At 41.9% G+C, this 11,427-nt stretch overlaps 1 protein-coding gene across 3 annotated transcripts; it reads left to right on the top strand.

Annotated features, from left to right (window-relative positions):
- The first annotated feature begins 593 nt into the window (after nt 1-593).
- DDX5 (DEAD-box helicase 5) lies at nt 594-8,502 on the top strand. Of its 3 annotated transcripts, none has more exons than XM_084837423.1 (13): nt 594-696; nt 1,966-2,131; nt 2,274-2,370; nt 2,463-2,596; nt 2,802-2,867; nt 3,763-3,904; nt 4,026-4,186; nt 4,328-4,500; nt 4,639-4,749; nt 5,222-5,283; nt 5,388-5,447; nt 6,603-6,827; nt 7,839-8,502. In XM_084837423.1, exons 1-13 carry the CDS (start codon nt 689-691, stop codon nt 8,210-8,212), a joined length of 1,779 nt encoding a protein of 592 aa, XP_084693549.1. In that variant the 5' UTR covers nt 594-688; the 3' UTR covers nt 8,213-8,502. The 3 variants fall into 3 exon arrangements, with proteins under 3 accessions (XP_084693549.1, XP_084693548.1, XP_084693550.1); XM_084837422.1 differs by having other exon boundaries at nt 594-720; XM_084837424.1 differs by lacking the exon at nt 594-696 and adding an exon at nt 1,352-1,883.
- Nucleotides 8,503-11,427: the final 2,925 nt, after the last annotated feature.

Below are 11,427 nucleotides of genomic sequence, written 5' to 3'. Positions count from 1 at the left end.
AGCACCTAAAGTAGAGAAGCTCATAATTATTATTAAACATATAATACCGGGGGACCTCTTTCCCGCAAAAGCGGATGCAGGGCAAGTGTCTAAGATGTCAGGTTTTTCCCCGCAAGTAAAGCAACCTAATCCCCCAAGACTGGCGAAGTATGGTGTGCGCAGGCGTGGTCGACTCTAGTTCTGCGTTGCGTGGGCGTGAAACGGAAAACCAGGCATTTGTGGCGGAGGGCGAAACCCCACAAGCTGCTACGGGATCGGGGGCCTCTGAGAGGGTTTAGAGCATAGCTACTGAGCTGGAGTGACGACCTCCAGGACTAGGAGGGGCCCTTCAGTTTGGTCTTGAAGGAAAAGAAAAGCCGGCGCACCGGCCGGCCAACTGCATAATACAGGGGAGCGCCTGCAACTCCCAAAGGGCCCAGCACACTCACATACCCAGTCTTAGCCCCGCCTACAAGGAAAAGAGAGAATCTTCTGACCGCTCGAACTGGAATCTAGAGCAGGGGGGGGCGGGATCTTCAGTGACGTCACGAGCCGGCTTCCCGGCATTCGCGGCGGTGCCGGGTATATAACCGGCTTTCGGCTGGCCGGACCCTCCCCATTCAGTCGCCCTTGTCATCGGCTTCGTTCTTGGTCCTGGTCATCATCTCAATCTCAGTTGTCGAAGGCCGTCTTGATCGCCGTTGTCAGCATGCCTGGGTATTCCAGTGAGAGGGACCGCGGGTGAGCCGTGGGGGCTCGATTTAGTTACCTCACGACCGGCCTTTGGCAGCGCCTGAGGCTCGGTTCTTATTATCCGGGGCGGGGAGCGGGGTCGCTAAAATGGCGGCGGCGATAGAAGAAGCCGTTTTCCAGCTGCCGCTTGAAGGCGCGCGGGAGAGGGAAAAAAGGGAGGGGTGAAGGGAAATGGCCAAGGCTTCCCTTGAGGAGGCGGCTTCGTGGATGTCTCTGACGGTGGCGAAATACTAAGATCGCGGGGGCTCGGGGGGTTTCAGAAACGGGAGGGAGAGAAAAAGGATCAGGTGGGGTGGGATGACGAAGGGTGTATGGGCTGCGTTGGCGGGAAGAAAGAGAAAAGAAAAGCAGCGAGTGCGATAGTGGGGGGGAATGAGTGGCGGTAGGAAGAAAAGGTTTAGATTAAACCTCCGCGTTCCCCTTCGGCGCATGCCGCTTTCTCGCCGGAGCCGGCTTCCATTTGCCTTTTGTCTCACAAGAGCGGATGTTAATGGCTGGCCCCGCCATGCGGTGACTGAGGGGAAATCAAAATGCCGGCGGCTGCCTTTGTTCCTCCTCTCCGTCTATTCCTCTCTATCCCCGCCCCGGCGTTAAAATGGACGCGCCGACTAGAAAATGTGGCGTAGACGGAAAAGACAAAGGGGGGGAGCTCCGCCGCAGCCGCTCGGCCGGGGTTCCTTTGTGTGGGGACGGAGCTTCTGGCGGCCTCTCTCCCCGCCGGCTCCGCTTCCCCCCGCAGTAGACAAAGGCTTAGCTGGGAATCGGGATTGATTTAGCGAACGAAGGGGAGGCGGGTATCGTTCCAGATGGACTAAGCGAGGTCTAGAAGCCCTTCAGTAGTGTGCGCAGGCGCCACCGCACAATGTTCTTCGAGTTTCTCCTCGCGCCCTAGAAACACCTTTATCGTTCTTTCAAAAAGAAAAGTAGCCTAATCCTGTTGCTGGAAAAGCAAGCTTCTTGCCGGAACCGTGGAGGTTTCATAATCATCCACGCCCCTTTAGGAGTCTGACGCAGAGAGGGAGTGCCCAACAATTACCTAAGAAATTCGTTTTGTAGTATAGTATTAAATTCAGATTGCTTTTCTAGTATTGTACCTGCTGCTTTAAGTGTACTCTAAACCCTAGTCTGCTTTAATTTTGAGGCTTACAGAGGTAAATGTAAATACTACAACAAAAGCAACGCTAACAAGGCTGTTTACTTCAAGGTCTTAAATGTTAGCATTTGCCTTGATAGGTTTGGTGGCCCTCGTTTTGGAGGAAGTAGAGGAGGATCTTTAGGTGGGAAGAAGTTTGGAAACCCCGGAGAAAAGCTTACAAAGAAGAAATGGAATCTAGATGAGCTTCCTAAATTTGAGAAGAACTTCTACCAGGAACATCCTGATGTTGCCAGGCGTGCTATGGTATGAAAATTGTCTCGTAGGTTGTTCAAACAAGCTTAATGCACGGCTATAGACTGTGTGTCCATGGTATAGAAGTAGAGTTTTTGTAGCTCCTGTGAATATTATGACTGAAGAGTGATGAAGGCCTTTGTTTTATTTGTAGCAAGAGATTGAACAATATAGAGCAAGCAAAGAGATCACGGTTAAAGGCCACAACTGTCCAAAACCAGTTATGAACTTCTATGAAGCTAACTTTCCTGGTAAGTAGTAATACCATTGATCACATATTTTTGTATACATTTTTGTTCAGTACAGATGTCAGACTTAACTAGTTCACTGCTTTGTTTTCTAGCAAATGTTATGGAAGTAATCCAGAGACAGAACTTTACTGAACCAACTGCTATTCAGGCACAAGGTTGGCCTGTTGCCTTGAGTGGACTGGATATGGTTGGTGTAGCACAAACTGGATCAGGGAAAACATTGTCTGTAAGTAACTGCTCAGAAGTTTAGATGTTTTAAAGATGCAGTCCTATATATGTTTAGACAGAAATAAGTCCTACAACCCCCAGCCTGCCATGGTGGCTGGGGGGTGCTGGGAGTTGTGGGATTCTGTCTAAATAAGATTGTGCCCTAAATTAACGAGTACAGTGTCCTTGCAGAAATAAGACTTGTTTTTGTTTTCTCTTAACAGTATTTGTTGCCTGCCATAGTACATATAAATCACCAGCCATTCCTAGAGCGAGGAGATGGGCCTATTGTAAGTATTAAGCAATATGAATCTTAGGGAGGTTGGGGAGATGAACGTCTTTGCTGTAAAATAATCTTGAATGTCTAAGATGTAAAATTTGTTCATAGTTGGATTAAGATTAAATTTTTAACTTCAGATTCAAAATTCAAGGAAGGGGATTTGCAAAGCAAATATGGATAAAATCAAGGCAAAGATGAAATTGTGCAGATAGCTTGGCGATGGCAGAGGCAGTGGTATACCAGTTTCCATTTGTATTTTGTTTTGTTTTATTTATTGTTAGCTTGTGTGCTGGAGCTCCTTGGCCACATTTTTTTTTTTTTTAAACCGGAATGCCCTGGGTGTAGTGTTCTGGAGGGGAAATGCTGGCCACAGAGGAATACTGTCTCTGCCCCGCCCCTTAAAATTGCCAAAATGTCCTCTTTAGTTTATGGGAATGTCTTCCATAGCAGTTGTTGAAGCCTTAGAATTAATATGCCCACCAGGACACTTTGGGTTATTTGCAGATTAAACAAAGTTAACCTATTTGTTCTTAGATTAACTTTGAGTTGTTTAACCCACAACCAAAAGTGTTTGGGTTTGGCCATCATAGTAACAACCTACCTGGGCATTCGTAGGTTCTGCAAATATTTCTGCAAATTCTCTTGGAAACTGAGAATTCACTAATCCATGATTTGCCACCGAATGCTGCCATGACATGCAAATGGCTCCACCGGTAGCCTTTGGCAGAAAAGCTCAAGAAAGAAAACAATTCAAAAAGGAATTACATTGTATATGTGTTCTACTTTGTTTTGGAGAATACCTCTTTCAGAATAAATACCATGTCTTCAGTGCAATACCAAAACTTGTCAAATTGAATCCAACACTCCACAGTACAGTGCCTCTGTATTTGCATTTCTGTCCATAGTGTCTGGTGCTGGCACCAACTCGAGAACTGGCTCAGCAGGTGCAGCAAGTGGCTGCAGAATATGGCAGAGCCTGCCGTTTGAAGTCTACATGTATTTATGGAGGTGCACCCAAGGGACCACAAATACGTGACCTGGAAAGAGGTATAAAAATAACAATTTAGCAGTGTTCTCCTAATACATGTTAAGTATGAGTATGATAGTTCTATACTGCAGAGGCTATAAAACCGCATATCTACCAGATACCTCATCTCTCTGCTTTCAGGTGTGGAAATTTGCATTGCAACACCTGGTAGACTCATAGACTTTTTGGAAGCTGGAAAAACCAATCTCCGGAGATGCACGTATCTTGTTCTTGATGAAGCTGACAGAATGCTTGATATGGGATTTGAACCTCAGATCCGAAAAATTGTAGAACAGATTAGAGTAAGTGTAAACATTTACACTTTGCTGATGTACTAAAAGATGATTGGAAATCTGTCTTGGAACGCGCTATTTCCAGGCTTGCATTTCCAACTTCCCAATTTTATGAATGGGAATGTTAAGAAATGTCAAATTTATTTCCAGCCGGATAGGCAGACACTGATGTGGAGTGCAACATGGCCTAAGGAAGTTAGGCAGCTTGCAGAAGACTTCTTAAAAGAATATGTACACATCAACATTGGTGCACTGGAGCTAAGTGCAAACCACAATATTCTGCAGATAGTGGATGTATGTCATGATGTAGAGAAAGATGATAAGTAAGTAAAATGAAATATTTTCCATTGGAGGCACAGTTGAAGTGTTTTGTAGCATCATAAACATGTCAGTATACTTTTGAAGTCCTACTTCCAGTGTAAGTTTTGCTGCTCTGATAGGACTTTTCTGTGTTGTGACAGGCTTATTCGGTTGATGGAAGAAATTATGAGTGAAAAAGAAAACAAGACTATCGTGTTTGTGGAAACCAAAAGAAGATGTGATGATCTTACTAGAAAAATGAGGAGAGATGGGTAAGCATTTCCAGTGAACTTACTTAGTGTAGTTAGTGGAAGGAAGAATAGCATCTAGAGAAGAGTATACCTGCATATAGGATTCTTTTAACCTGTTCCTGTGGTGCCATTCTGCTGCAGTACAATCATTACATAGCTGCTGCTGCACATTGCTAGTTAGTTCTTCTCCTAATCCCCTTGCTGCAATTTCAGGTACTGGCAAGCCAGGACTAATTGGATTCCATTTCACTTGCAAAAAAAAAAAAAATTCCACAGTCACATTCTTTCCAAAGTTAGTATGAAGCCATGGTTGTCGTGCCAGCAAAAACATTGTAGTTGGGTCTTACTGGTACAAGTGGAGGAGCTGTTTGTGCAAGGATCCAGTGTACTACTAAGCAGTGCATAATAAAGGCCACTTGGAGTGGCCTCTAGTTAACTTGGTGATTTGAGAAAATAACTTTGAAGGCTCATGCAAGGTTAAATATAATTGCAGGTGGCCAGCAATGGGTATCCATGGTGACAAAAGTCAGCAGGAGCGAGACTGGGTTCTAAATGGTGAGTAATTCAGAATGGGTTTGAAGTTATTAATTCAGACTTGGTGTTTATTCTGCCAGATATTTAATGTTAAATATGAATTAATCATCTTTTCTTTGTTGCAGAATTCAAACATGGGAAGGCTCCTATCCTGATTGCTACAGATGTTGCCTCCAGAGGTCTAGGTTAGTACAACTCTAATATTGGGTGAAACACAAATTTTAAAGAAAGTTCATTGCTTTCTTTAACCTCTGCATTTTTCTAAGTTTTTTCACATAAAGGTGCAGTCTTTGTGGCAAGGCCTAGGCATGACAATCGGAGGACTCGAGGGGGATGGAGGACTAGTGGAAGTGATCGTCTGGACGCTTCCAGTCCAATAGAGAGGTGAAAGTTGAGCATTGTGTGCCAGTAATCTTCAAAAGGCAAAGACAAAAACTACGACCCTATAAACTGTTCTCTCAAGCGGTAGCTTCATTCACGGTTCACTTTTGCCCGGTTATTTCTACTGTTCCATGCTTTGCATGACTGCCATGGTGCACTGCTGTTTAGTCTGTGTGCATACTGTTTGCTGTGGTCCGTGAGTCTTTGGATTTCAGTGAGTTTGCTGAAATGTCGAAGAATAATTAAACTTCAGTGGTCTCTGATTTTTTTCCAACCTTTGAAATGGAGAGAGCAGCTTTAAAATGTACTGAGCCTTGTACAAATTGGTGAGTACTGGCACATGAAATTTGAAAGTCCACCTCTCATTTACAAGTCGGGGTGGGAAAGCAGAGGCTTTTCAAACCTGGAGTTCCTCCGTCACCTATACCCTAAGCGTCATGTCGAGACCTGCCAGAGAGAGACACACTCAAGTGAACGCTGGCTTCTTGGAAGCGCTTGCCTAGACGAGACACAGTGCATGAAAACAACTTGATGACCTTTCGGGGACAGGTATGTTTTTCTTGCAGCTGCGGTTGAAAGGTCTTGGCAAGACGAGCAGTGTGGCCCTCTTTTTGAGCTTCTGGTGTGTGGCAAGACCTCACTTTTATATCGAGGTCCTTGGGAGCACACGAAGAGGCTACTGTGAACTTATTGGTCCTACTGCAAGAAGCATTCAGATGTCACTTGACTTGTAGGGGCACTCTGGTAAGGATTTAGATCACGGGGTTAATTACAAAGAGGTTCAGAGGGAAGAGTGCATCCATGATCTCAGTTCTCTTTTTTGCAGGGATAGATAATTAACATTCTTTACAGCAGTTAGCATCTTAAAATCTATTACTGTCTAACTTGCTTTTTCATCTGGCTGTTGTGGTGTGCAAAATTTTGTGCATTGCTTTTTGCTGCACTGCAACACTTTACAGATGTGGAAGATGTGAAATTTGTCATCAATTATGACTACCCTAACTCCTCTGAGGACTATATCCACCGAATTGGACGAACTGCCCGCAGTACCAAAACAGGCACAGCATACACGTTCTTTACACCTAACAATATAAAGCAAGTAAGCGACCTCATCTCTGTACTTCGTGAAGCTAATCAGGCAATCAACCCCAAATTGCTTCAGCTGGTTGAAGACAGAGGTTCAGGTAAGACATTCTTTACAGCTGTTAGCATCTTAAAATCTTCTGTCTGCCTTGCATTTTCATATGGCTTTACTTTCATCTGTTTCTAGTGTCACCTAACTATTTCTAACATTTGATTCTTTTTTTAATATTTATTTATTTATTTATTTTATCTTTATAAATGAAATAAACAATACCAAAATTACCAGCAACCTGATCAATACTACAATTTCCCAACAATACAATATTCTGATGAGGACACCACACTAACAAAGAGAAGGGAAAAGAAAAAAAGGAAAAGGGAGGAGAAAAGGAAGTGAAGAAAAAAAGATTCTTTCCCCTTCCCTCCTCCTCACCCTCCCCTTTAAAGAATTAAGTTTAAACTCCAATACCCCCTGGCCTCCAATGCCATTCTATTTTAAAAACTATATCTGTAACCTTAACAGTCTTACAGTTTAATAAACAACCTTACATTTCAATATATCATCAATCTTATATCAAAGAAACAGGTCTACAGTTCATTCCCAGAAGCCTATATTATTAATAGTAAATATATATAGTGTTATATAATAAAACTTAATATAAACCTTCAACAGTCAGTAATATATTTTATACTAGATATATTTATTTTGAAATAAAAAATATAAAGAAAAGCAAGAAAAAATGAAAGATGAAAGAGTAAGCAAATAAATGTATAATCATTTATCTTCTGAGCTAGCCTGGATCGAACATCTGATTCTTAATAGCATGTACTAATAAATGGCTTTTCACATCAGCATTTCTTTTGGCCTAAATACAATGGAGCTTGTTTGCAATATTACAGTAGTAGACAATAACTGTTAGCCAAACTAGCTTTCAGCGTTTTAACATGTGCTTAGCAAAGTTGTGTTGAACTAGTGTTCTGTTAAAGCCATGTAGTACTGGGAGGATCATTTGCAAGTCCTTGCAAAAAGAAGTAGGTGGCGTGAAATTGTGCTTATATATTGTTCCTGTTATGAGTGGCTGCCCATGAGTATTGCCTTCTAATCTTTACAGGTCGTTCAAGAGGTGACCGACGTGACAGATACTCTGCGGGCAAAAGAGGTGGATTTGGTTTTAGAGAGAGGGAAAACTTTGAAAGAACCTATGGTGCAGTGGGCAAGAGAGACTTCGGTGCAAAAGCTCAGAATGGTGGCTATGGTGCTCAAGGTTTTGGTAATGGAAATGCCTTTGGAAACAACTTTGGAGCAGCTGGTATGCAGGGTGGATTCAGGGCTGGCACCCCAGCTTATCAGAATGGCTATGACCAACAGTATGGAAATAACATGGCAAACATGCACGGTGCAATGAACCAACAGCAGTATGCATACCCTGCAACTGGCGGTACGGCAATGATAGGCTATCCAATGCCAGCAAATTATACCCAATAACTTAGTATATTTAAGTGTCTTGTTTTTTCATAATTGCTCTTTATATTGTGTGTTGACAGGATAGTTATTTAAAAATCTTATGGAACATGCAGAAATGTCTGCAGTGCAGCAGTAACTATGGTGCACTTTTCCGCTATTTAAGTTGAATATTCTCTACATTCCTGAATGATTTTTAGTTTTTTGTACTAGAAAATGCAGACTGTGTTTTCACGAAGTAAATGTACAGTGATTTGAAATACAACAACTGGAGGCAATGCATGGCCTTCCAATAAAGATATTTGAAAACAGAATTTGCTTGTTAGGCATTTGTGAGACCTAGTAAAAGTGGTCTGCCACAGCCTCACTACACTGGTTATTGCAATACATTCAGGCAGGTTTTGGATCAATGGGTGAGCTCTATTTTCCACTTGAAACCTATAGCTTGAGAGTCTTGTCTTCATGAAGCGCGCATGCGCGCTCTTTCTCTCATTAAGGCTTGAGTGGTGCTAAGAAACTAGTGCTAGTTAATCTTTGGCTAAGAATTGCTCTACTGGTTTATCTTCCACAGAAGCTAGCAAGTGAATGCTTCATTATCTCAAAATGTTTGGAAAGCGGTTTTACTCTTAAACGTAAAGAAAATGAGATACAAAGCTTATGTACAGTGTGTACTTGAAGTGCAATCCTATGGTGTACAAACAACAGATTAATGGTCAATTTCATATGTCTACGTATGGCAAAAGAGGAATTGGGGGGAGTTGTTGCAGGACAGTTCCATAAAGTGAGGTGACAAGAAACCCAAATCTGGCCTGTGTTGAGATCAAATACAATCTACTCTACACCGTATGTGTACTGTTCTCCTTTACCTCCCTAATACTGAAAGCCTTTTAATAAATATCGAACAGGCCACTGTTTTACTAACTGTATTTTACTTAAACATCTGTCTTGATCTTCTCCAAGAGGGAACAATTAAAATATTGAGTTAAAAACCTCATCCCATTCCAAAATAGGAAACTACATTTGCTAGATTTACACTGAAGGTTTGGTTTATATGTTGGAATAAACATGTACATGCAAGTCCTCCTGAAACTGGTGGAAGGGACTCTCTTGAACTTCAGCTGGAAAGGTTTACCCAAGCCTTGTTCTGTGCTCTTGGAAGGGAGGAGCAGGAGCTTCTACAACATTTATGGCTTTTTGTCTTTTCCTCATTTGCTCCAGCATGGGAATTGGCAGCTCTTCAACTAGAACAGGGATAGAAAACCTTTTGGGGCTGTGGGTACATTTGGCAATGTCCTGGGCATTACCATAAAACGGCTGCCATGGAACGTGAGGCAAAGGACAAATTACTTGCCCCAAAGAGTACAAGACAGGTGGGATCTGAGTCTCAACACACTGAACAACTTCAAACCCACAGCTTTTTGCACCAATGTGAACCCTATTTCATAGCAATCCCAACTGTTAAGAATAAAAGGGAGAGGTAGGACAACTTAGCACATACCAAGACAGGTGGGGGGGGGGTGCATTGATGGGTGCCCTGTTGGCCACCCCTGAACTATATGGTTGAACAAAATGGGTTGATGAGGACTGGGAGCAGCAGATGTGAGCGAAGGCTTTGATCAGTCTTTCAGAATTATTTCTTGAGATGTAGATCTCCAAGCTCTTTGGAAAGAATGTAGCTTTGCAAAAGAGCATTGGAGTAAAATATTCTAGGTTCCTGATATAAAAGGCTGTGGTTTGAGATGTTCTAGCACTGAAAGCAAGAACAAACAGTTCTGAGATTTGAGTGTGTTGTCCTAAGAACTGCTATAGAAGGCATTAATCTTGCCAATTTATATTTTGGGCCTGAATTTTGTGTACCTCAATATAAAAAGCTTGGTGTTGGCTTATAATTCTAGACAAAGGGAAATACCTGATCAAACAAAATAAGGCCAGAATGCTGCAGTATAACAAATTTTACATTGTAACTAATATGCAAGATGTTTAAAAATTATTAAAATATGAAGACATGGTGAGAAGTTCCCATTACCAGATGCATTTTAACCTTGCATTTTAAGGTTTCTTCAGTGGCATATAAATGTCAATTAGCAGATTAGCTGCTCCAGAGTAGAATCAAATTCAGTCTTGCCCAAATCAGTGACATTGTTATAATAAAAATGTTATACTTTCAATTCTCCCCCCTGCCTGACTTTGCTGGTGGGTTAGGCTGCACATACTAATTGCCATATGTCTTTAAACAAACATACTAGAAAATCTACCACTCTGCAGATGTGGGCAAAACGTTGATCTAACTACTAATACTCAGATGCAAGTCTGTGAATACACAAAATTCAAATTAGTTAAACTTAAACTAATACATAGTTTTCATACAGACATCGCACTCTTCCCCTAAAAATATTCAAAATGAAAAAATAGTATTAACTTCCAGGAATTTAGGTGCTAAAGTTTTCTTTTTGTAAATACAAGGGATTTACAAAAAAGCAGGATTATGAACCTTTTGAGAGCCTTGGGAGGCATCCTTTGTGTAGAAAAACTTCATAGCTTTCTCATTTTGACCTAGTGTCTCAGTTCCTGTGTCTTAGATTTCTGGTGTATCATTAAGTGTGTTGACTGGAGTGCTTCAAATGACTCCATAAGAGGATTATTCTTATTCACCGGAACTTTAATATAGCTAACTTCCCCCATTATGGCAGGCTCGGTGGGTTTAATACAGCTTCCGTATAAGCTCCACCTAAAGGAACTAAGCTATAACCATGATTTAGCAAATGTATGATGGAAATTTCTACTCGCCTACTGATGCGTCAGAGTGACTGTGCCAAACCAGAATATAATTGGTAGTACTGGCAAAGCCTTGCACTGGAAGGATGCACTTTTAAATCTGTTTACTGATGAGTAATATATCTAGGGGCACTAGGACATAAAAATGGGAACCTAAGTGATTTAAAAAGTATTGTCTAACAATTCAGTTCTCGGAACAAAATGTGCAGGTATCTGCAGTGTTGGTAGGACTGTGTTCAGGATTGGAATCCATAAGCTTCAGACAGTTTTCTATGTAAAATGTGTAGCAAGTGTTTAAACTGATCTAGAATGAATTTGTGTAACCAAAGGGTATGTTCTGGCACTTCTGTAGTAATCTGAAACTACTAAAGCTTTTTACTGGTTGCACAGACAAGCATAAAGGGGTGGGGGGAGGACAGAGCGGCTGTTAAGCTGTCACAATATCACCCCATATTGCAGATGGA

The sequence above is a fragment of the Heloderma suspectum genome, chromosome 2 (assembly GCF_057233095.1).
Source record: "Heloderma suspectum isolate Gila_16-S chromosome 2, 16-S_ref, whole genome shotgun sequence".
NCBI lineage: Eukaryota > Metazoa > Chordata > Lepidosauria > Squamata > Helodermatidae > Heloderma > Heloderma suspectum.
This window is presented reverse-complemented; position numbering and strand designations above follow the sequence as displayed.

Bases quoted from the DNA above. Each gene is read 5' to 3' on its own strand.
- DDX5 (XM_084837422.1), top strand. From the start codon at position 689: ATGCCTGGGTATTCCAGTGAGAGGGACCGCGG. The intron at 2,371-2,462 runs GTAAGTAGTAAT...TTTGTTTTCTAG, and splicing joins CTATGAAGCTAACTTTCCTG to CAAATGTTATGGAAGTAATC. The intron at 2,868-3,762 runs GTAAGTATTAAG...TTCTGTCCATAG, and splicing joins AGCGAGGAGATGGGCCTATT to TGTCTGGTGCTGGCACCAAC.